We start from the raw sequence: 26,636 nt of genomic DNA, 5'->3' as shown, positions 1-26,636 counted from the left end.
TCAAATTCAGTTTATACATCCAATTCTAAATTAAACTGCAGTATCTAGCAAGACAGTTTATTTCTTTAGCACAACATGAAGATGAAGAATAGCTGTTGCTATACCTGTTTGCACTGGAAGCTGGTTATGGGGAAACTGAAATGTGAAACTATCCAGCCAGACCACAAATCCTTTATCCTAAATAATACTTCTAGATGCTGGATAAAGAAGTCCACCAGGCAGTGCAAATACAAATAGGATTATGTGGCCCCAATGCAGAAGAGTTTACAGTCTAAGGCCCCAATTCTGCAACTACATCCACATGGGCGCTGAATGTATTTGCCAGATTGGGCTAAATTTATGTCATGATGCAACAAAGGAGTAAGACAGGTCAAGGGTTAAAGCAATAAGATTACATGGTTACATAGCAAAGTCTACTGCACAGCATGCTGGGACTGAAGGCCTATTGTTTGATTAGGTATTTTTAAAAAACAAAACAACCAAATAATACATCTGAGTATCTGCTGATAGGTACTGCAGCAAACATTTGATCCTTGTCCATTTTATCTGCAGTGACTAGTAGGGCCTGTTTTCATTTAAGGTTATCCAGTGAATGATGTCCTGGTCTCCTCAGAAACAGACCTCACCACTGCCATCTATACCTTTGTCACCTCCAGGTAGATTATTAAGGACTCTGGAGATTCTGCTGGTAAAGACTGGAGGGGCTGCTAGGACAATGAGTGACACTTCCCAGGAGTACCCAGGGCTGCGACGCACCTCACTATCACCTACCCTTAGTGGGAGACAGCCCTTTTCTGTGACTGCCAGGGATCAGCTCCTCAACTCCACTGGCTACAGACAACACAAGCACTCCCCTCTAGGCCTAGCAGGCCCTGCTGTCACTCTACAGGTTAGTGATATGCACATTCCAACCACCAAACCCTCCGAGCATCTCTATGGAGCATCCAGCCCCTGGTCTCTCGACACAGATTTGCTGCTTCCAAAGACCCTAGTTTACCAGTTCCACCTCAGATCACCACTTCACTTAACCCACAGAACGTAGATAGGTTTATAGTGAAATCAGGTATAAGTAGAGGACAGAACAAGAAGCAATGGGCTTAAATTGCAGCAAGGGAGATTTAGATTAGACATTAGGAAAAAAAACTTCCTAACTGTAAGGATATATGAGCACTGGAACTAACTGCCTAGGGAGGCTGTGGAATCTCCGTCATTGGAGATTTTGACAAACACCTGTCAGCGATGGTCTAGATCAGGGGTCTCAAACTCAATTTACCTTAGGGCCAGTGCCAGTCCTCAAATCCTCCCAGATGGCCAATAACGTCACTGAAGATGGTGTTCAGAAAAGAAAACGTTTATATTGTATTTTTTATTTCGAATTTCTTAGAAATAATAAAACTGTCATACAACTTTATACAATTCTTCACCTGCCAGTTCAGTTCTCTCAGTTTATTGATGTTTGGCCTCAGTGACTGAGCAGTTGAAACCTTCAGGATTGCAGCAAGGTGTGCATCAGAAAGTTGTGTTCAGTATTTTGACTTGTTTATAGTCATTGTGGAAAAAAAGTAATGCTGCCTCCATGGCTCACTCTGCCCTGCAACTAATGATGGTATCTCTGTACCTCTCCTCGAGTCAATGGGAGCTGCGGGGGGCAGCGTCTGCAGCAGACATTGTCAGCAGCGTGTCTGCATGCGTCTTTCCTCCGCGGGCCGCAGTGGGGAGGTTCTCGGGCTGCAGATGGCATGTGGGCCAGGACTTTGAGACCCTGGTCTAGATAATACTTAGTCCTGTCTCAGTGCAGTGGACTGGCCTAGAGGACCTATCAAGATCCCTTCCAGTCCTACATTTTTATTATTTCAACAGCAAGCAGAAGTATTGGAAACAACCATTTATTTACATATAAAATAAAATCATAATACGCATTCTACAGCCCAGACTTTATTAACTAAATTAGTGATACTCAGACCTCACTGGTACAGCAGCCAAATCAGCAATCAACATTACCCAAAAGAGCCACAGTAGTGTGAATATATATTATTCTCACAGCAAATAAATGAATAACTTAGTGCAAGTTAGTAACTTAAATGGTTAATAACATAGTAAAAGCATCCTGACTGGTTAATAATTAAATCACACAGTGTTTTAATATCGTGTGCTGCAAAGAGCCGCAGGAGATACATTAAAGAGCCATTTGCAGCATGCGAGCCTCAGTCTGAGTATCACTGAACTACATACTCTCATGTCTTGTAGAGTAACGCTCATCCAAAATCCTTGCAGCGCTTTATAGTCCGGTTCACTGTGACTCTCCTTTCATGAGACAGACATGTTGTCAGCTTGTCTCCTAGATGAACAATTCAGTGTGTTTCTTTCCCCCCCAAGATATACTAGTCCCACCCTTTGTCTTTACTCATAAACTGGACACAACTGCTATTTGTTTCATCTTGCACATTTCATTTCTTGTAGCTTTCACAATCTCTTATTTTGCCTGTGCCTCAGTATGGAGATAGGCATACAGTGAGAGTTATATCTCTCTCTCTGTCTGGCCATTTGAGTATTGTGTATTGTATCTGTTACCTCCGGCCTGAAAGGAACATTTCCAAGGTATGTCACCTCCTGGTGACCTGCCTTAACTCCAAGAGCTTAAGAACATAATATTAAGGAGTTATGTAGCGATACTAAAAATTATCTGTACATACACTTTACAACGATGATGACAACTTGTGAATACGGGCTCTCAGTAGGGACTTCACATGGCACCCTTCAGTAAACTATTATGCATATATCCGACACAGGGGATCCCTGTAAAACTCTATGCATCCACTGTGCCCTCAGCCCATTGACACCTAGGGGTCCCTCGGTCACGTCATGATAACTTGGTTCTGTGCTGGCTGCCTATTCTCATAGGCTCCTGGACTTTAAGGTCAGAAGGGACCATTGTGATCATCTAGTGTGATCATCTAGTCTGACTTCCTGCACATTGCAGCACACAGAATCTCATCCTCCCACTCCTGTAATAGACCCCTAACCTCTGGCTGAGTTACTTAAGTCCTCAAATCATGGTTTAAAGACTTCAAGTTACAAAGAATTCACCATTTACACTAGCTTAAACCTGCAAGTGACCCATGCCTCTGCCAATCCGACCTGAGGGGAAAATTCTTTCCCGACCCCAAATATGGCGATCCGTTAAACCCCAAGCATATGAGCAAGACCCATCAGGCAGATACCTGGGAAAGAATTCTCTGTGGTAACTCAGAGCACACCCCATCTAGTATCCCATCTCTGGCCGTTGAGGATTTTTGTTACTGGCAGTTGCTGATGGATCTCATCCCACTGTAGGCCGTCCCACCATACCATCCCCTCCATAAACTTATCAAGCTCAGTCTTGAAGCCGGTTAAGTTTTTGTCCCCATTGCTCCCCCAGCCTAGAAGGCTGTTCCAGAACTTCACTCCTCTGATGGTTAGAAACCTTTGCCTAATTTTGAGCCTAAACTTGTTGATGGCCAGTTTATATCCATTTGTTATTGTGTCCGCATTGGCACTTAACTCATCTCCCTCCCTGCTATTTATCCCTCTAATGTATTTATAGAAAGCAATCGTATCTCCCCTCAGCCTTCTTTTAATTAGGCTAAACAAGCCAAACTCTTGGAGTCTCTTCTCATAAGGAGGGTGTAATATATGCTGATTACAAATTGAGAGTCCTTAATGGTCTGGGACGCAGTTATTTGAGAAATCCCCTTTCTACCCATGTCCCATTGTGGCAGATAAGATTTGCTGGTCTTCTGCTGTGGATAGTGCCTGAGGGTGCCAGCAGGGCGTTGTCAGCTGAGTTTCCCTAAGCCCAAGTATGGTAACTGTGCACAGATGAACAACCATCTTGGCATATCTGCAATTTATAAATGTAGACACTCACCATCTGAGACTGCTTTATAACATGTCTAAGAGTCTCAAAAGTGACTAGAGATTTTGAATGCTTCAATTTTTGGGCATCCAAATTGAAAATTCTTAGAAGGGCCTAATTATCTGAAACCAATGAGCACCTTCTGAAAATAAGGCCCTTTTAAGGTGTTTGAAGTTGGACAACCAAAAAATGAAGGCACCCAAAAATCACTAGTCTCTTAAGAAAACCTTTCCCCCTTTCCTGTACATTTCTGCTACAGCATCTAGATGCTCTGATAAAAAAAAGTTACTAATCTCTCGTAATAGTTTTTCTTTGAGATGTGTTGCTCATGTCCACTCCATGTTAGGTGTGTGTGCACTGCACGCACAGTTGCTGGATATTTTTCTCTTAGTGGTGTCCGTAGGACCGCTCTAACACCTCTGGAGTTATACGCGTATGCGCTGGTATAAGGGGTGCTGCCAGCTCTGCACCCTCTCAGTTCCTTCTTGCCGATAACTCCAATAAAGGAATAGGAGGGTGAGTCATGGAATGGGCAGGAGCAACACATCTCAAAGAACAAAAGTTACAAAAAGTTAGTAACTGGTTTTTCTCCTTCAAGTCCTTGCTCATGTCCATTCCATGCTAGGTGACTCACAAGCAGTACCATCGAAGGCAAGCTTAGAGTTTATGGACGTGCTGACTGCAACACCGCTCTTCTGAAACTGGCATCGTCATGGGCTTGCTGGGTGATGGCATAGTGGAATGCAAAGATATGAACCTATGACCATGTTGCAGCTCTGCAGATGTCCTGGATTGGTATTTGCGCAAGGAACGCTGCTGACGAAGTCTGAGCTCTCGTGGAACGAGCACTCACGATGGCTGGAAGCAGAACCTTCGCCTGCTCATAGCAAACCCGGATACATGTGGTTTTCCAAGACAAGATTCTTTGGGATGACACCGGCAGCCCTCTTATCCTTTCCGCTACTGCCACAAAGAGTTGCGTAGACTTGCTGAAGGGCGTAGTCCTTTTGATCTAGAAGGCCAGGACCCACCTAACATCTAATGTATGAGCTGACGTTCCTCAGCGGTCTTGTGAGGTTTTGGAAAGAATACAGGCAGAAAAGTGTCCTGATTATTGTGGAATTGCAACACCACCTTTGGTAGGAAGGCTGGATGAGGGCGCAGCTGGACCTGGTCCTTCAAGAACACCATATACGGGGGTTCTGATGTCAGGACTTTGATCTCAGAGACCCTTCTGGCTGAGGTGATCGCTAAGGAACTGAGAGGGTGCGGAGCTGGCAGCACCCCTTATACCGCTAGAGCCAGTATTACAGATACCACTAAGGGAAAAATCTCTGGCAAGCATGCAATGGATATGAGCAAGCACTCGAAGAAGAACAAAAGTTTTATAAATACATACATTCATACATACATACATAAATTAAAAAAGAATACCTTTAGTATCCTTGGTTTCTTCTTCCAGGAATCTGTGGTAGAGATTTCTGACAGCAGAGCTCATAGATTTCATTGGCTGATGTAAGATCTTATACTTGCTGACCACTGCTTTATTCAAATCTTGAACAACTCCATTAATTTGATCATATGTTAAACGACCCCGCATGTACCTGAAAAAAAAATAATTAAAAACTGGTAAGAAGGAAATCACAGACTTGGAGCGCCTTTTGAGTCTATTTCCCTTTCTTTCTCTCCAATGATCCCAAATTCCTAAAAGTCACACCCAATTAAGAATTTCCTCATGTACTTATAAATACAAAAGCAGACAGCTCATTTCGATCAATTTCTTTGATCCCTTTAATAGCTATGTTGAAAAAAAACTTAGCATAACTCAAAAGAGAAAATCCAAACAAGATGAAAAAACTGTTACATTAAGGAGTGAAAAATATCCAGCGCCTAAAGATTGCCAGAAATATTTTTAAAATAAAAAGAGAAGATTGTGATTATTGAACACCCAGCTCATGCAACTACAGAAGCTAAATCAAGCATATCTTCTTAAGAACAAGGCAAGCAATAATTCAACTAGAATATTTAATTTACTTTAAAAGATAACGGCTTGCAATTTGGAGACCAAATGGTCTCCTTCTCTAATTTTCTAGGGGTAGTTACTTTACTTGTAAGTTATGGTTGTTTTTAATCGTGCTGGCTACCTAACTTTAGAGCTGGATATAGAGTTCTCCCTTACAAGATTTTAAAATACTTTGTAAAACTTCTATCAACCATGATCAGATTTGCTGACAACAGGCTATAGGTATAGGTAATACAGGAAGACAGAAACAAAATAATATTGAGATATTAGAACAATGAATTGCTTGCAACTAGGGGCTATTCAGTATTCATAAAGTCATATTCAGGGAGAGGAAATAAACACTACTGATACAAATTGGGAGACATTTATATAAAAAACAGCGAATCCAAGACAGATCTGGGCTGACTGACAGCCAACTTAATACAAGGTAAACTGGAAAGTCATTGCAATAAAAGCCAATGCTAAACTCAGAGAAAAAAAAAATAGAGAATTTATGTGGGTGATTTTTCAGCTGTTATTGCATATTTTGAAATGATGTGTGTTGTGAAACTGCCCTGCCATAACTTTTTCACATAAGGCTATTTTGGAAAACTGTCGTTCACTCTCCTTCATGTCTAAATTACAGTTATGAATAAATGAATTGTGAAAATAAAGCACAAGCCCAGAAGAATGGTGGCCGTCAATGTAACTTACCCCTGAAGCATTAAATACTTTCATATTTACCTGCTGTTTTGCAAGTTCAAAAAAATAAAGCTACTATTTAACAGCAACAATCATCTCTGCCCTCTCTGTAATTACAAATTAATTCTCCAAAACTTTGCAAATTGATTCAGCCCTGTTGAACCAGACCTAAACTGTGCACTAAAGGTCCAATCCTGTTACTATTAACTACAACAAAAGGAGGATTGAGCCCTTAACTTTTCTGCTATTGGGTATGTGGTTCCACTATGCCATCCATCAGCTGAAGTGGAAATCTTTTCAAAACTCATATCTTAAAGATAATTCCTTCCCACGTAACCTACAAACACTGTTTTAACCCATTAACCATAAAAACAAAAAAGTGAGATTCCATTTTCACTCAATCAACACAGCCCAAACACTAAGTATTGTGTCCCACTTGTTTTACATTTTAAAAGCTGGCAACACATTATTCCACATTCACTATCCTTTCTCTTGGACAGCATGATATATATATGCTATATTTTACCAAACAAGTATGATCTACCATAAACCATTCACAAGTTGTAAAATGCTGAGTAATCAATCACACAAGTTGAAATGTCATAACACAACTATGCAATACCTGCATTCCCACCCCCAACCCTCCCAAACACTATTTAAACTACTGTGCATATGTTCCCTGCCAATAGATTCATGGACACTGAATACAAAAGTCTCACAACCCGAAGTTATAATTTTCACTAATGGGTGATGTAAATATATGTTTATAATTTAAAATGCTTGACTTCAACATATTATTAAGATGCTAACGGATGATTCAAAGCTAGTACCAAAAGGAAAGTTTTAAAATTGTTACTGAAATAGCAAAGGTTTACATATCCGTGCACAAGACCAAGTGAAACTTGTTCTTAGCATCTTGATTGCCTTATGGTCTAGACAGCCATTAAAGAAAAGAAGTGAGATTCTGAACTATGCATCTTAGAGGCACAACACAGAACTTACAACCCAGAGGGAGGTAGAGGTTACTGTGGCTTTAAACCAATCTTACACCCTACTGGTTTGGGGCTATCCAGAGCAGCTGTGGTGCATCCCCCAGCATCATTTAGCGCAGTGGTTCTCAAACTTTTGCATTGGTGACCCTTCACACAGCAAGCTTCTGAATGCAACCCCCCACCTTATAAATTAAAAACATATTTTTTTTATGTTTAACTCTATTATAAATGTTGGAGGAGAAGCGGGGCTCGAGGGTGGAGGCTGACGGCTCGGGACCTCCCACGTAATAGCCTCACAACCCCCCTGAGAACCGCTGATTTAGAGTGTCTAAGTTATGGCAGCCTCCCCAAGATCTCTACAGAACTATCTGCTGTGATCCTTACTCCAACATACCCTTCCAACCCTCAGTTGCACCCTCAGTGCCTGTCCTTGCAAAAGGAGTCTCCAGAGAACAGTGTGTGGTTGTCGGCTTCAATTTCTGAACCAAGGAATTCTTCCCAGGCCAGGTCTGCAGCTTTTAGAGTTTCTTTATGCTGCTCTGGCCCCTTTACCCTGTGTAAAAGGGGCTGAAGTGGGAGTGAGATTCTCATCCAGTTTTCCACACAGATGAAGAGTACTGAATTAGCATGTTCTTTTCATCTGCATTAAATGAACTTTCAAGCAGAACTACCAGTAGGTAACATCCAAGGTCCTGAAGGCCAAAAGCCTGGAGGAAAAAAAAAAAAAATTATAGAATGTGTCCCTACCCCTTCTGTTTTAGGCAGTTGAAACATTGACAAGCTTACTATTTTAAACACTATAATAGCCAAGATTTTTCGCTGCAGAACACTCTAGACTAATCAGAAGGTAGTAAGGCATGCACAGCTAAATAAAAAATGAGATGGGAAGCAACAGACATGCTGTTTTAGCAGTAGCCAGCATTAATTCCATTTCATTAATTACTATGTCCTTATGAGTCATATTTCCTTCCACAATGTGTTCCCCACAGAGAACCCTGAAACTTGACTGGATTTAACTTTTAATTCTGTTCAGTACCAGTTTTAGGAGGATGTAGAAAAATATATATTTGTGAGAAGTGTCTGAGTTACAATCTAGTTTTGAAGAGCTTTTATTACTATTAGTGCTACAGCACAGTGAAGGCTGTAGGACAAGCAGATTAAATATGAAACAAATGCTGGAAAAGAAGCAGTACTCCATCAATTTAATCTGACTACAGAAATTAAATCTTTAGAAGATTAAAAAAGTAGAACATTCTGAAAACAGAGTGAAGGCAAATCAATCAGCATTTTGAAATTAATGGCACAAAAGCGTGAAACAGTATTACTATATGTCACACCTGAAAAATAAGTGACAGCCAACATTAAAGACAACAGAAAACAAGTCAGAATTATTTTGTTCATGGGATTGATCTATATTAGGTGCCAGGTTTCCAGAATCAGGACAAATATTCTGATTCCAAATTAACTTGTCCCTAAATTACTTGTAGCCAGTTATGTATCAATCAATGGCATTGTGTTTATACAAAAACCAGAAGCAAACCACAAGCCTATGGTGAAAAGATACTATGTGAATAAATAAGGAAATACGTAAGTAAAGATAAATTGTGCTCTATAAAAATCATACACAGGTTGTATAACTAAAACTACCTATTTTAAATTCATACAATTATTTTTCATTGAAAAACATACCACAACACTTTGCATTTCACTGGTGTGTATGTATATATAGTTCAACCACATTGGGTGTGGAGGTGTGCAAATAACAGAGAGCACAGTTGGAGGAGGATTATGTACTCTATATTTAGATGGACTTTTTCTATTTTGTGATTGTGAACAATACCTTGTTTATGTTCATTGACTGTATCTTTATTACTTTACATCCTATTTGCTTTTTTCTTTACCTGTGAGGGAGAATTTCTCAAATTACAAGAGTAACTCTGCAGAGTTTTTCTCTGCCTGATCCTTCCAAGTGTAGGTAGGAACAAGCTATCCCCTAATCCTCTTATGTTCCCATCTGACCATTGCTAAAATCCAGACACAGCAGAAACCTAACTGAATCAAGGTAACTATTATATTTTTAAGATCAGATTAATTGAAATTCTTCCATTGACTTTAATAAAGTTAAATCTCAGAGCTACGAGAATCCAACAAAAGTGGTTATGTGTACAGTATTATATTATGCCTAATTAGTTCCCTTTTATCAGACAAGCATCAGGCATAACAGTCTAATTTAAAAACAAAAAAAGCCATTTATTTATTACAACTGCATTTTTCCTTTTAATCCACAATTTATCATGAACAGCTAAAAAAAACCCACAACACTACTTTCCTCAAAGAAAGCAATTAATCTACCATTTATATCAGAGGAACAAATTCTTCCAACAGCAAGTCACCAAAAACAAAGTTTGAGAGCGGAAAATATTTTTTCTTCAGTTACCAAGCTCTGAAAATGAGGACTTATAACGTATACCAAGAACCTAAAAATGTCACAACCCCTAAGAAGCTTGAGAAAAGTCAAGGAACCACTTAAATCTGTCTTGAATTTAAAGTACACTGAGACATTTTACTTTCACTGAAAAACATTTTACATTTCACTTTCACTGACCTAGCTTTGAAGTTTATTCCAGAAGTTTTAACTTTACATGTACATTTCTCATTGAAATAAGATATTCTAAATGATCCAGATACTTTTAAATCTGTGCCCAAATGCATCCCATATCTTCGATATCTGCTGCTTTAAAATATTAAGGCGGTGCAGATTATACTATGACAATTAGTGCCCTAAAAATATCTCCTACATAACACATAACAGAGCTGGAAAAGCAGCTGGATCTTGTCAGCTGATAATGCCCACAGCCTGCAGGAGCTCTCAGCTGTCACAGAACCAGCAATCCTCTACTGGCATAATCTCTGGGGACCATTCCAGTTGGTGTATATTAGAGCAGATACTAAGCTACTCTATTGTACAATGGAACTGGGGCAGATTGGCTCAGAGAATCAGGGGCCTCTAACTAGCCCTCTGATTGCTAGTCTATAGGAACACTTAGTTTGCGGCAACCGTAGGTGTAAACCTACCTTGCACTACAGAAACACTAGGGCTATGTCCACACTGGCCCTCAGTTCGGACCAAGAGGATAGGAATAGCAATGTGAACAGTGCTGCACTATAACTCCCCTATGTGGATGCTGTGGGAGCAAACTAAAGGGTTTCTAGTTCACATTAACGTAGACCAGTTTGACAAGAACTATGTTAACATGAACTAGGAACTTTTAGTTTGCATCTGCAGTGTCCACAGAGCGGAGCTACAGCGCAGCACTTTAGTGCTAACTATTTATTCACAGCCCCATAGTCTGAACTTCGCAGTACAGACAAGCCTGAAGTATCTGTATGGGCCCTGCTAATGTGCATCGAAAGTTTGCTAGTGTGGTTTGATCTACCCTGCTTTGAAATGAAAGTAGATCAGAGCACACTAAGGAACATTTAGTGTGCAGCAGCAGGGCCCACACAGACACATGGAGCACGGCACACTAATGCAAGGTAGATTTTCACCCCAGCTTCCTCCAAACTAAGTGTTTGTGTAAATATGCCACATCCCCTCACTTCTCTGCTGAGGGTATCTCAGTGCAAGAAAGCATTCGGACTTTAATTTACGTATTAGAATATATTTCAAAACCTATAGTTGGGATATACAGTGTCCCAAAATTAATTCACAGAATTTCACTGTAACAATTTGAGAGTTCAGTTTAAATGGCATTCTGGCCAAGGTGTCTGTCACATGTTTTTTAATAATGATGGTTTTCTTCTGAGAGGCAGAGGACTAAATTAAAAACAGTCAAACAGCTTTAGAGGAAAGCAATATACAGACATATATTTGTTTTACATTAATTGCAAAATAAAGGTTGAAATTTTAATGGCAGAGGAATCAAACCTGAATTCTGCCCCCTGTAGGTGCAACTGGATCTTTCATTCCATGATCCCACAACATATGCAGAATTTTGCTTGTTTGTTTAAGGCTGTACAGAAAATGTGCAATTTCAACACAACAGTACAAACATTCTATTTAGTTATGCTGTCTTGCTGGAGAAGTAAAAAGTCAGCTTCTTTCCATTACAAACTTGTACCAAGGCCCGTCTACAACAGGCAATCATCTGAGTAGTTGTTTCAGACAGGTTTCACAGTATTTTATTATTTACTTCCCATGTTGTGTGATCTTGTAATGAATGCATGCTGTAATGCCCACACAGAGAAGAAGAGCAAAGGCTGGTTAAGCCTCCCTTACATTTGAATATCCTGAATCATGTATGTGTGTGTATATATATATATTAAAGTAAATTGACAACAATGTTGTATGCTAAGGGCTAAGCCTACATCCGCATTGAGCACCCGAATAAGTGGCCTAATTTCAAATGTACTGAGCACTCACAGTGCCCCCTGACCTCACATGACCATAAATGAAGGAATGAAGTAACCTCGGCACATAACCCTTGAAACATCCTATCTTCCTCTAAGGAGACAAAGAGGAGACTATAGGGCTTCAGGGCAGTGTAAAGTGATAGCAAGTATGCTGATGTCAGCAGGATTCAATAAATATTTTGTTCTTCAACAAAATTTTATAAGTATGGCAACAGTCATACTAAACTCCATGACAGCTGTACAACTCTACAGAGCTGGTCTCTTGGAGTCCTGGTGCTCGCAAACCTCTGGCACAGTTAAAGATTCCTTATTCAAGGGGTTGGTATTCTTATGTGTGTCATGTGGTCATTCCTGGCCACTACACAACAGTCAGAAACATGTCCTCTCACTGATAAATGAATGATCTGGTTTAGCTATAATAGATATTGACTCTGGGTTATACAGCATTAAAGTCATGCCTCCTCTCTGTCCCATCCCTGCCCCCCCCCTTCAACTCCCCCCCACCCAAAAGTATTCTTTATAGAGAGGTCACTGTGTAGTTTTATCTGGAAATGAAACACATACCTACATTTAAGTGTCTCATCCTAACACATCTACCACCAATAAACACATATCCACATATGCACCCCTCTGAGCTGAGGCCAAGCAGAATACATTTCAGACCAAGAGTTTAATAGTCTGAGAAAGTTACAATCAAATACACATTTGAAATGAAAATACCATCTCAGCCATAACTACTGCATCATTACCATAACACCATTGTATTCTTTCCAGATCACTAATTTTCTATAGAGATGATGGAAACTTTATCTCAAGCGAAAGACGTGATGTGACTTTGAACCCTGAATCACTTTGATATCTACTACTATTTAACAGAGAAGTTATTCATTAAAATTCTTTAAAGCTGCAGTATCAGATTAGCTTCTATAAATTTCTTACCGCCACCACAATGGCAGACGTAACTACTTAAATTCATCCGAGACATTTAATTTGGTCTATGACCCTTTGAAGTACTCTTTGAGCACAACAGGGCTGGACACAGGAAAGCCTGATATGCACGTTGATATTGCAAAGTGTTAAGACAAACTAGGAACCTCCAATTCAAAGGTGATCATGTGTTTTTAAAGTCACGCGGGAAGCGGAGTGCTCAGTGTATATAGCTCTCATCTGAGATTCCAGTCCAAATTATTAGGTACCAAGTGAAATAGTGAGTTTGATGGTTTCCCCAGCTTCACATTACAAAACTATCAAACAGAGAAGAATGTTTTTGTATTAATAGAAATTGTTCACAGTGACCCAAATCACCCCTGCCCCATGAACTGTCATCCGTTGTGCTATATAAATAGGCTTGGAAGGTTTAGATTTGTATTGGTAAATGTCAGTAAAAATCAATTTCACCATACACACACAAACTGACTTAAAGATATTTCCATCAATAATAATCGAAATTTACAGACAAGCAAAGAAAGAAAAATGCTGCTTGAGAACTTTACTACAGTTTGATTTAAAGATATTTACTTTATATATTTTGATGTGTTGTTGAAATTCTGTTAATTGTTATAAGCTTTAAGTTTTTGAATCTCAGTGTCTAGTCATTAAATAATTATCTGCCCCACTCCATAATTGAAATCAACAAAAAAAAAATTAAAAATGCTTACAACCCATAATTTTGCACAACTGAAAATTTTAATTGATAAAAATAGAAAAGGTTTAAAAATAAACATTGATATTTTCCGTCAAATTGATGATAAAAATTGAATTCTACCAAGCCTATCAATACAAATATTTCTATTTTATCAAACATTTGTATTGGACTGTAAATGCATACAGTACTTTAGAAACATACATAAACACACTCTGCCCTGACCAATGGTGAATGGAAACTGCATTTATTCAGCTCTTTCCATCTTCAAAACACTTTATAATCATCTTCACGCTGCCCAATGAGATGGGAGGGAAACCACCACCTCAAAGGTTAGTGGTGACCTGCCAAGGAAAATTATTGGGTCTGTGCCTTTTTTTGGTAAATGTCTAGAAAAAGACCTCTCTTAATAATTTAGCACCCCCGCTTCTTCAATTTAGGGTTGAGACAACTCATAAATCTGAGGCTGCCCAAAAATCTTGCAACAAAAGACAAACACCAGACTTAACATACCTGAAATTTAAACATACAAACAAACGAATAAACTTTCTGGCTTTCTTTATGCATCAATGTAGTGGGAGGGAAAAAGGCACAAACACAGTATTTTCCCTCTCTGCAGACTCATTACTTTTAGATCTTTTGTCCTCAGCCACTGAGAGAGAGAGTGTGAGAGAGAGAGATGGGCTTGTAACTTAGGAGGTTCTGATTCCCATTCCTATGCTCAGGCCACATGTCTAGTAACCAGGTATTTCATTACCAAGACCAAAAACCAGAAACAAGAGAACAATGCATCTTAAGCAGAAGCTACTTGGGTAATCAAGAGTAATATTTGAAGATTAAGAAAAACAGCAGCCGGTTCTCAGAACACCAGAGGGTGCTATTGCACAGTCAGTTAATGGGGGGAAAATCTCAGCAACAGCACTGTATGAATAGCCTTTCTTGCACTTAACAGAAGAACAGTGGTTCCAAGTTCAGGACACTAGGTCTTTTGGATGCAGATGACTGGAAAAAGCCTTCCACAGACTGTTCAGTATGTGGTCTGGGCTACATTCCAGAGTTCAGATGTGAAAATAACCCTGCAGCTCCCCAGCAGTATCCCTCCATGACAGTAAAGCACCATGCATGGTTGTTATTTTGAAAAATCTTTAGCAAAATCATGTGGCCTCAGGGAAGCTTTGCAGTTACTGGAACCGAGCCTCATGACCAAAAGCAATTTTAGTTTGCCAACGAAAGGATTAATAGTGAGAGTCATGTTAAAAAAAAAAAAATCGTACTATTACAGAAAAGCTTCTACATGCGTATTAAAACACTATAGGTTCTCATAACTGAATTTTCATCAAATTAATTTCTCTATCTGGGGTTTTTTTTACTTCTTTCCTCTGGGACAAAAAAACCCAAATAGTCAGTTGCCCTTTTATTTTATAATAAATTACCAGTGGAAAAGGATTGAAAATCAGAAAAACTGTTTCACAAAAAATTTCAGAGTTGTTTCCGTTTTGCATGGTTTGAAATGGACCCTTTTCTGCCAAACTGTCATGGAGCTTTTAAATTGAAATTTTTCATTTTCTTAATCATTATTTAAAAATTATTTACCAAAAACATTTGGTGCTACTTATATCAGCGCCATAGAACCACTTTAGCAGGTGGTTCTTAACAGGTAACTGTACAGAACCCTACCTGACACAGAGGAATCCAGGAACTGCAGTGATGCCTATATTAAGCACAGTCAATGGTGCCAAGTCCTCAGCATTGGACTTGGTCAGCTCAGATGGATCTGGAGACCTCAATGCCACTTTGACTGATCTGACCCTCAGCACTTGTCTTGGTTGAATTAGCAGATCCAGGAATTTTCATCTGCTCATGTTGCTCACAAAACCAAGTTGGTTCTCCAGAGATGACAGTGCTGGATCTTTGCTACCAAATTCAGTTGACCCAGATGGATCCAGGGACCTCTGCACAGCACAAGGTGGACACAGAATCACTTTGAGCAAGCTGTTCTCCAGAGTCCTTGCTGCTAGGACTCAATATTTGACTCCCATCAACCCAAATGGATCTGGTCACTAGTACCATTTTGGCCAGTGATTCTCTGGAGTCAAGAAGTGCCCTTCTGGCACAAACCAAACACTCAACCAAGACAGATGCACGGACTTCATTGCCACTTATGCCAAGCAGAATCTGAATTTACAGTGCTAGACTCACTTGACTAGGTCTAAAGAGCTTCCCTGGAGAGCAGGGGTGTGAAGTGACCTTTCTGCTTTCACAGCATCAGATTATTCCCATGCTGTATGGGCATCTTTCTCTACTCTGTATTTAGAAAAGTTTATTAATTGACAATCTAACGGTAAAAGAAAAATAGCCTCGAATGGACTGAAGAAAAAACAACCATGTAAGAGCTGAGGATACCTAGTGTGATCTACACTCACTGCACCGTTAATGCCTAGAAGGAACTGAAAGGCATTTGGAGCTACTCCCCATTTTATACCTTTGGAACGATCTGTAAAGGATGAGTAAGGAGGAGTGAGTGGCCCCAACTGATGCTGCTCACCAGAAGATTTTGAAAGCTCACAGTGCAAGCTCCTTGAAACCACAAGTAGGAGTATGCAGAAGACACTCAAATATGAACTGAGTTTTCTTACTGAAACAGTGGTTTTTAAGAAACAAAGGGGCTTGTCTAGTCAAACAGTTAGTGCACAGCAAGCTGGGTTGTAAATCTACAGTGCATTACCATGCCATATACTAGCTGTCCAAGTGGACCCTGCTACTGTGCACTAACAGTTCCCTAGTGCTCATTGACCTACTCCCGTTTCAAAGCAGAGCGGATCAAAGCACACTAAGAAACTTTTAGTGCATGGTAGCGGGTTCACATGGACAGCTTATACGTGGCATGCTAATGCACTAGAGATTTACATCCCAGCTTGCCGTGCACTAACTGCCTGACTAAACAAGCCCAAAAAGAGTTTCTATAATGAATTTAAACACAATTTTGATACAATTTTAGACTAAAAGTATGATGGAATATTTCATAAAAATAGAATTTTTTATGAAATAGTGTTGACATTACTGTAAATCTAATTTTTGGAAAAAAGCCTTTTTAAGGAAAGAAACTATGAAAAGTTTTGACCAATTCTACTTACTAATCAATATCATTTATGATTCTCAAATACTGCAGCATTGTGTTGATTGGGGTAAACACCATTTCCACTGGAATCTTAAACATTTCATAAAGCATTCCTGTCACTCATTGGTTTTGTAAAAGCTAATTTTTCCAAAACCTAAATTTGGCTCCCATTTGTATCTGGCATCATCTAGGAAAATGCTTGCTTACTTACGCAGGAACACCTTCAAATTCCTGTGCCGTTATTAAAGGGGCTTCTTTAATAAATTTTGGCTCTTTCGCGGGTTTCTTTACACATTCAGGTTCTGCAACTTTACTTTGTTCTTCCGACTTCACAGTTAGTCCCACAGTGCTGTAAAATGAATGAAAATTAAGTATAAAAATAGCTGATAATCAGTAGTTATGAACATACCAACAAGTTACAAGATCTCTACTCACACAAATCTACAATTCCTTTTCTCCCACTGATTGACAGGACAAAATTACTGCGTTTGCAATAATATGTACTTTGACTGTTCATTATACCTCTTCATTTTTCAGTTAGAGAGAGGCTGTTACCAGGCTCAGTTACAAGTTCAACATACCACTGTATTCCACAGAACATGAGAGGCCTTACTTTTCACCATTTGCTTGTGGCTCAAAAACACGAGGCAGGTTATGCACTTATTGGTCTCGTCATCAGACCCCTTTGAAACACAGGTTCAAAACTTGGTAAGACTGACTCACCCGTTTATCCTGTGATGCAAATAAACTGAACCTCATTGCAGCGTACTGCATAGTTCTCCTGGATGGGATCGGAAAAGCCACAGTTTCTCTGGGTGAACTTTACCAAACCCATGGTACCTTTTAAAAAATCTGCCCCACCAAGCTCCTCAGATCAATATCCTTAGGTAAAATCTGTTTCCCTTCTCCCCAGTGTTGTACTGCATGCCAGTCACTTGGCTGCCTCTGTTCTACACATTCCGGGCAGCAATATGAAGAGAATACGATTTATGTATTGTTTGCTACGTGCTATGGTATTCTGTGGAATGAAAGTTGCCACGTAAACATAAAAAAAAGTTGAAGTGTTACATAATGAAAGACTGACTTGCAATTTTGGTTCCAGTGGCTAACAGTATGAGAAAGTGGGCAAGACACAGCAGTCTATAATTATGTCCTGACGGTAGCAAAGGAGTGTACTATCAGTGCAGCTGATGATCTGGGTTTGATGTCTCATTTAAAAGAAGGCACCTCCACCAGTGCAGTGCCCCACCACGAAGATAACCTGCTGGAGTATTAGTTCAGATTGACTGAGGAGGATTAGTGTCACCTGCTGAATTAGCAATTAAATTCTCAAAAACTTTGTTTACACAGGGTTAAGTTTGCCCAGTTCTGCCTTTTGCCCTTCCAGAATGTAGACAATGGCTAAACTTAAACCTCTGGAAACTAGGAAACACAAAGTTAAGGCAACACAATCTCATGAAGCTGGCAATAGCCACTGGGAATGGTTCAGTAAGGATGGTGCAAAGGTTAAACTACCAAGTGAACTGATGGATTCACCACCTCTTGAGGTCTTCAGATCAAGTCTGGATGCTTTTCTGGAAGATATGCTTTAATCAAACACAGACTCAATACAGGAGTAATTGGATGAAATTCTATGGACTGTGTTATACCAAAGGTCAGACAGGTGATCTAATGGTGCCTTCTGGCCATAAAATCTATAACAACTTAATAAGTAGACATGATGGACTAAAAGAACATGCCAATGTTTGCACTGTGTTCATCAGATTTGAACTGCAACATTTGTCTGCATGGACTCCAACTTCATTGGGTGTAACTTCATTGAGTGGTGGAGTGATTGACTGGAGCAGCTTTGCAGAGCTGTGACCGTGATATGATGAGATATGCATGTGCAACTTACGGAATCAAGTATGCCCCATTTCAGTGCTGGATTTTGTAGACTGTGTCAGTTGAACTGCACAAGAGTATGTTCTTGTCATGGGGATTGTCAGCAGTCTGGTGGCATACATGATAGCGGTCTTTGAAGCTTAATGAGAGGTAAGTGAAGGCAATGTCTCAGACGGAATCTGGTGAGCAAGGCTGAAGGAGTAGAAACATTTAACAAGTCTGGGGTAGTTTGTGTGGAGCAGGTTCAAGGGTTGTATGTAGGTAGCTCCTGTTCACTACATCTGACCTAAACCTGAGTTTTGCCTGAGCAAAGAGAAGATGTTAGACTTTGTCCTACAGAGCTCATTTGCAGAGCCTTGTGCGGATAAAAAAATTTGTATCCACATCCGATCTGCTATCCACAAACGGGGTCCGTGGAGATCCGCAGATTTACAGGGCACTGCTCATATGCTCTGTCCCCAAAATGTTCTGTAGCATCTGTTAGGGTAGAGTGCTAGTATTTGTGCTACTGGTGTGTTGGGGCATCTCTTAAAAAGGACAGAGTTAAGGTTGCATTACGGGGGTGATGCACACCTTAAACTCTTCATTTCCTGGTTTTCAGAGGTTTAAATTTAGCCACTCTCCATGTTCTGAAAGGGCATTAGGCAGTACTGGGCAACCTTAACTCTGCAGTAACAAAGTTTTGGGGGTATTTCATTTCCCTGGTTTAAAAAAAAAAATAAAAAAAATTATCAGCATCTCCATGTACCACAGCCCAGCTCTTCCCCACCACTGCCTCTGGCTCCTTGTTAATGATTACCCTTTTAACAGAATGTGAACACCTCCACTTTTCCTGTATCATCCTGTCTCCTGTGTCTATGCCTGCCCCTCACAGCCCAGTTCTTCCTTCTCAGACTTCCTCTCCATCGAGAGACAGATGGCAGCATAGGACCATGGGCTGAGGAATTGGAGAGAGGGTGCAGGAACAGTGATAAAACCTAAATCAAGTCAGTGCATACATTTTTAGAAGGGAAGGTCTCTGACCCCTTCCTTACAACTCCACTTTTCCTTGCACTGCAACAACAATCCCCTACATTCCCCACTCCCAACTGCTCAGACTTCCCCACCACTGTTTGGACACTGTTCCACCTCTTGCAACATTCCCTCCATCATGCCCTTTGCTTTGACCACTCCCACAACTCTGGTGCTCTGAGCACTGCACAAATACAGTATGTGGTAAGAAGCATTAGCACTCTAGATCTAACAGGAATGCTACTAATATATAGAACTTGACTGAATCCCAAAGATTTGCAGTTAATATCTAGTACTAGGAGCAGAGATGTACAGATTTTTACACTGCCAGTGTCATCAGGAAATCTGCCTATTTGAGTAATACGCACCACTTTGGGATTGCTTTGGGCAGATGGGGAGGAATATTTTCACGGAGGTGCTGTGCTTCATTATAGTCCCTCTCAATAGACTCCTGCATTTCCTGAAAAGAAGAATATTGGACTCTTTCAGTATTTTTAGTTACCAAAAATGGGGCAATGGAAATGGTTCTGTTTACTACCTAGATGATGCGAGAATGACCCTTACAAATATGCCTTAATGTAATTAATGAACTTTGCTGTTTCTCCACTATAGACCCACACTCTAACTCCCCAGAAGCAATCAGTGGGGCCTAGAAATTTAACTGCTTTTCATTCTAAATAACTTGAGCCAGAGAAGCTGAGAGTGATCCAGTTACGGGGGGGGAGGAGGGGGGAACCTAAAAAGAAGGTGGCCGCTGTAGCAAATAAAACTCTAGTTGCCACTAGCCAGAGAGAGAAGACAGGAAGAATAAAGCTGGCTGCAATTAAGAGTCAAGGAAGGCGTTCCAAGGACTTCTCATTAGCATGCAAAAGAAGCCAAACTTCTGAGGTGAGGGCACTAGTGAGGTCACACCCAAAGACAGCTCTGAACATTTAGAATCAATTCTGCTCGTTTGTCATAATTTCATTGTTGTTCCTGACTTTTTATTACTAAGGACAGTTTTATGCAAACAGAAGATTTGTTTCTGAAGCTTTGTCTCTTCCTGCTCTTTATCCCTCAACCTGAAGTTATATTTTTGTGTGACATGATTATTTCCACAGCAACTAATTGCTTTTAGAGAATCATATTCCTACCAACACTGCCAGCAACTCTCTTGTAAATAAGATTTCAGTTTCAATCACTTGATTGACATGACAGGATACCCAAGGGTTGCCAGACTTACTAAACCAATCTCAGGGCATGGGGAAGTATGACAGAAAGGTACAGAAGTTTTACACAATGGATCTATTTTACATTACTATCTGGCTCTGATTTGGTGTCAGGCTGCCATTGTCTCTTCACATCCTAAAGTTTTTTTCCTTACATGATTTCACCATTTCCTTTTATAAAGACAGGTTTCAGAGTAGCAGCCTTGTAAGTCTGTATCCGCAAAAAGAAAAGGAGTAGTTGTGGCACCTTAGAGACTAAAAAATTTATTTGAGCATAAGCTTTCGTGAGCTGTAGCTCATGAAATCAGATGCATCCGATGAAGTGAGCTGTAGCTCACAAAAGCTCATGCTCAAATAAATTTGTTCGTCTCTAAGGTGCCACAAGTCCTCCTTTTCTATTTTCACCATTTCCTTTTAATTCTCCTGTAATTAAGTTTGACTATCACTGAAATTTAAGAAAAACAATGTGACAGTATTTTCATACTAGAACTACGCTCATTAGAGGAGATATGTAATAAGAGCAACACATTGAAAAGGTCACAGGAGGAGTCACAAACAAGTGAATACTCATGTATGAATTGTAGGACAAAGTGTCTACAAATCATTTCATTGTCAGAGCCCAGATAACAGTGCTAGCAAATAGTTGTAAAATGAAAGAATATTCTGGGCAATGACATACAAATGAGCACACAACTTGCACCGTTGGCTTCAGAAATCCTGGCTTCAATAACGGTTTGAGCAGATAACATGGACAATTATGGACACACATTTCAGTTCAGGTGCAGATTTCTTCTGCAGGAGAATAAGACTGCATGTGGCTAGCTGTGCCAGGAAGAAAGAAGAGTCCATTTCATAGGCAATATTTCCAGTCTGATGAGGGAAGAAAGGCCTGATCCTAAGCCCATTGGCTCAGTTCCAAAATGCAAAAACAACAGTGATCAATATTTTGTTGTTGCAATGAATGCATTATACTTCTCTGCTCAACTCACTTGCTATAACATTCTCATAACTCAAAGACATACCACCTAACAACCCAGAAAGGAACCATTCTGGACAGGTCTGAAAGATTCCTTTAAAGCTTCCCATTTTTATATTAGGATGCTACAAGCAGAACAAAATAAGATTACCTTGAGTGAATTCTTTAGTTTTTCTTGGTGCTCAACTTCTATTTCCATTTTATTGAGGAGACCACTGAGGAGAAACATCTCATGCCCTATTTTACTGAGCACAGATTTCAAGGATGGTTCCTGACCTGTCAGACAGAGAGAGAGAGAGAGAGCATACACGTAAAATTTAAAACAAAAACAAAAACAAAAAAACCCACAAGTGCCTGGTTCACACTATACACATCTCCCATCTCTATCTCCAAAAATTTTCTGCATTCCTTCCCTACTCCCTGAAATTCCATATCATAGTTCCCAACCTTCTGGCACAGAATGGAAGGCACTGTTCTCTTTGAACAGGGGTTATTATTCTGTGGCCTAAAGTGCTCGGTGCCATCCTAGCAAGGGGGATGAGAGCTGGAAATAGAATGAGTTAGATCTCAGCAAAACATTAAAACGCACTGCAAAAAAATCAATCAATCAATATCACACACACATATAAACCCGTGTTAAAAGAACACTACTAAAGTTGCAAAGTCAAGCACTCAAAAGTTATGAAATGCCAGAATTAAGGTTGCCTGAGCAACCTGAATTTGGCCCCCTTGGTATATCCATTATGGTCCAGTCTATAATCAGATGATCACAGACAGTAGAATCTCAGAGTTACGAAGACCTTGGGAATGGAGGTTGTTTGTAATTCTGAAATGTTTGTAAATCTAAAAAAACACATAGTTGTTTTCAAAAGTTTACAACTGAACATTGACTTAATACAGTTTTGAAACTTTACTATGCAGAAAAAAAAATGCTGTTTTTAACCATCTTAATTTAAATGAAACAAGCACAGAAAGTTTCCTTACCTTGTCAAATCTTTTTTTTTAAGTAGTTTACATTTAACACAATACAATATTGTATTTGTTTTTTGCTTTTGTCCCTGCTGCTGCCTGATTGTGTGCTTCCGGTTCCAAATGAGGTTTGTGGTTGACAATTCGTAATTCTGGTGTTCGTAACTCTGAGGTTCTACAGTACTATTTTTTCCACAGGACCCCTGCCTCATTCAGCACACAGGACGAACTCGCTCTGGGGACCAATCCAGATTGTGTAGTACAGGAATCTTGTCCCCAGTCTCCTTGCCCAGTTAGTTCTCCTGACTCCTCATCCAATCTGCCTCTCTGCTTTCCACTACTGGCAAACTGCAATTTATCGAAGGCTTAGAATTTGTCCAAATTTGGGCATACTTTCATGGGGATGGCAAAAGACACATCCTTGCCACAAAGGCTGTCCTCCTGCTCCAGAACAGGGGGGCACTAGAGCTATTCAAAGAAAAGTCGGTCTAAAGAGTGTTTGAACATGAGGAAAACAATGTATTTTCCCCTAGCCTTGTTCTCAGATATAGTTGAAATATTTTGCTCTGAAAATTGTCCTAAAAATATCAGCTTGAGGCATACACCCCACAAGAAAAATTTCAGCCCAAACAGTTAAAGCTTCACAGAGTTATAAGCAACTGAAAACAGGGTTTTACTATGGGAAGTGATGGGCAAACTTAATAATAGGCAGTACTACCAGCCCAATCTATAATGTAACTATTTACATAAAGAAAAAAGCCAAACAGTGAGATACAAATTTATCAATTAATAAATGGCTGATATTCCTAAATATAACTACTTATTTTGGTAGATTTTCCCTAGATAAAAGGAAAAGGGATAGAATCATTATCATCTCCTATTTAAGAACATATTTAAGGCCTCTCTGTTCCAGCTTGGAGTCAGAAAGAATTCTGCTTAACTTCGACTCACGGCCAATTCTATGGTACTAAAGAATTAAAGTACTGCACTTTCTCACGCTAAAGAAAATAAAGTTCTATGTGAGACTTCCCTTCTTCCCACTCTCCAGCCCCCCCTCACCTTTCTCAACCTCTAACTCCCACAGGTTCCTTCTCCCCACACTATAGGGAAGCTAAGGTCTTCCCCTCCTAAAAGATAATGGATCCTGGATCCTTCATACCTCTACAGATGTTGCCCAGACTATCTTCTACTCTTCATCTCTGAACTCAGTGAATGCACTGTCTACAACCACTGCCTTGAATTCCTCTCCTCCAACTCCATCCATGCCCCTCTTGCCTCTGGCTTCTGATGTCTCCACTCCACTGAAACTGCTTTCACTAAAGTTTCTAACGATCACTTCATGGCCACATTTCACCTCAACTCTAACATCTAGGATGGTGGAAAAACTAGTTTGACAGAGGGAGGTCAGATTTCTATCCATATACCTGTACTGTTTAAGGATGCTGGGGTTTTTTTTGCTTTCTGTAACCATATGCAGTATTAACATTTTAAAAAAAAACCCACAGCAATAGAACTGCCCCTTCTGTTAGAAGTTTGACAGAGAAGCCAAGGACTTATCATGCACAGACAATTACTTACTCTTTTATGCCTACAGGTGATCTCCTGGGGGTTAGAGTAGATGCATTTTAGGTGGGGCAGTATGGGAAAGCTTACTGTGCCACTGGCCATGCTGTATCTGTTCTGTGGATAAACCATCAGTCTAAAAGGCTGTCAGACTAGATCCATTCACTTGCCCAGGTTCTGTTTGGTATCCCCTGTAGTTCCCTGTTATTGTTCCTTTGATTCCACACTCTTGTCCCTGCCTTTTTCTGGTTGTCCTCCATATTTTGTCGTCTTGTGTCTATTAAGCTCCTCTCATCTACTCAGAGAGCCCCAGCCCCTTCAGGTAGGTAAAGGAGACTGGCATGTTACACAAACACTAAATTCTTGCATTTCTCACAGAGAAACATGCAATTTGGTCTCATGTAGGAGCTTGGTTGGTTTCCTCAGATTTACACAGTACATTTCCAAAAGAGAACACAGCTATGGCAAGAAGATCAGTGTAGTGGGGTGGTTGCCCCACTCCATGAGAAAAAGGGCTAGAACAAGCCAGAGAGGCCGCGCAGATCAGCAGCCAATCAGCTAGGGCCTGTGGAGAGCCAATCAGGCCAAAGGGAGAGGCAGCCAATCAGGGCCAGGCTAGGTCCTATATAAAGGCTGTCTGGCAAAGGAGAGGGCAATCTCTCCCTGACTAGCAAGGGAGGAGGACTGGCCCCTGAGGTAAGGAGGTAGCACCTTGGACAGAGCACTGCTGGGCAGGCTCAGGGGAGTGGAGGAGAGCTCCAGCCCAGTTAGCTGCCAGGCTGCGACCCCTGCTAAAGAGGGTCGAGAAGGTGCACAGGGCTAACGGGGAAGTGGCCCAGGGAAGATAGGCGGACAAGAGGGGAGCAAAGGAGGGCAGAGAGAGGCTGCTGCTAGAGGGTCCCTGGGTTGGGACCCAGAGTAGCGGGTGGGCCTGGGTCCCCCCCTTCCCCTCCTTGCATTGCACCTGGCCACAGAGGAGTGTGGCTGAGACAGATTGCAACTTGCCCCTGAGGTGAGGGGCTAGACTTTGGGGTTGTGGTTGGCAACTGAGGCAGGTGCTAGATGAAGGACTATCGTTATCTCCCCCAAGAAGGGGGTGAGAACAGAGTATGGGGCACTGCCGGAGGGCAGTGTCCTAAAGGGAATGCCTTTGAGCAGGAAGCAACGTGGGTCCCAAACCAGCAGAGCAGACAATGGGCGAGACACCACGCACAGAGGGCGCTCCACAGCTGACTAGCTAATTCCCAGAGCAACCAGCAGGAGGTGCCAGGAGGGGCGAGTCGTGACCCCGTTGCATCAACAAAAATTATCCCACAGTTGTACATAATAGTAAAATATCATCTTGAGATGAGCATTTAGATCTTCAATTCTTGATGGAAAATCCTTTACTAAATATAATTCACATACCCAGATACACTCCCCAGAATATAAAAACACGTACTGAGCTCTCTTACCCATGTTTCTTAACTGAAGAGTCTTTTTGATAGTTGAAATCTTCGTGTTGATGTGAGAGCATAAATCTTCCAAATCTGAAGAGGCCATATTCCACTACTGCTCTACAAACCAAAAAAAACCCATTGGTACATTTAAGATATCCACATTATAAGTACAAGCTTTTTTGATGGACTTTGTGCTGTGTATGGCCCCAAGTGCAACCGGCTGATCCCTCTATGCACAATGACAATGGACAGCAATCGACAAAAGGGATATACTTAACCGGTGGACAGAACATTTCAATTCGCTTCCTAATCACCCTTCCATATGTCTGAGGAAGCAATTAATGCTCTTCAAGAACACTGACTAAAAGAATTTGCATTAGCCACTACCTTATGAGATCATAACAGCAATCAAGCAGATGTCACAAGGAAAAACACCTGGAATGGATGGCACTCCAGCAGAGATCTATAATCAGGGTAGCTACCATACTACAAGGCACCTCTCATTGCTCTTCTGCATTATCTGGGAGCAGAAGTCAGTGCCAGACAGTTTTAAGGATGCCAGCATTGTCTACCTCTATAACACTAGTTCTCAACAGGGTGGATTTGATTTAAATCCAATTGATTTAAATCACTAGTCAGGAAGACTATTTAATCATGGACTTCTACATAAAAGTGCATTCTTGTTGGTTGATATAACCTTAATACATATTCTTCACAACTCAGATGTAGGTTTCATTTTTAGAAAGTACACACTATACATTTTTAAAGTGATTTATTTTGAAAACTTTTCAGATTAGTTTTACAGCTATATCAGAAAATGAA

The 26,636-nt window shown here is 40.5% G+C and overlaps 1 protein-coding gene across 2 annotated transcripts in view; it reads right to left on the bottom strand.

Annotated features, from left to right (window-relative positions):
• The window catches only part of SKA1 (spindle and kinetochore associated complex subunit 1), a 45,974-nt gene that overhangs the window by 2,419 nt on the left and 16,919 nt on the right, over positions 1-26,636 (bottom strand). Inside the window, exons 2-6 of one of the 2 annotated variants that reach the window (XM_074953891.1) lie at positions 25,830-25,931; positions 21,995-22,119; positions 20,028-20,119; positions 16,976-17,113; positions 5,330-5,499 (exon numbers count right to left, since the gene is read on the bottom strand). In XM_074953891.1, the coding sequence (XP_074809992.1) occupies positions 5,330-5,499; positions 16,976-17,113; positions 20,028-20,119; positions 21,995-22,119; positions 25,830-25,917 (613 nt within the window). In that variant the 5' untranslated portion in view covers positions 25,918-25,931. The remainder of the gene's footprint in view (positions 1-5,329; positions 5,500-16,975; positions 17,114-20,027; positions 20,120-21,994; positions 22,120-25,829; positions 25,932-26,636) is intronic. The other variant, XM_074953892.1, reaches the window with a different exon arrangement.

The sequence above is a fragment of the Natator depressus genome, chromosome 5, assembly GCF_965152275.1.
Source record: "Natator depressus isolate rNatDep1 chromosome 5, rNatDep2.hap1, whole genome shotgun sequence".
In the NCBI taxonomy this organism is placed as follows: Eukaryota; Metazoa; Chordata; order Testudines; family Cheloniidae; genus Natator; species Natator depressus.
Note: the sequence above shows the minus strand (reverse complement) of the source record. Positions and strands in the feature narration are given on the sequence as shown.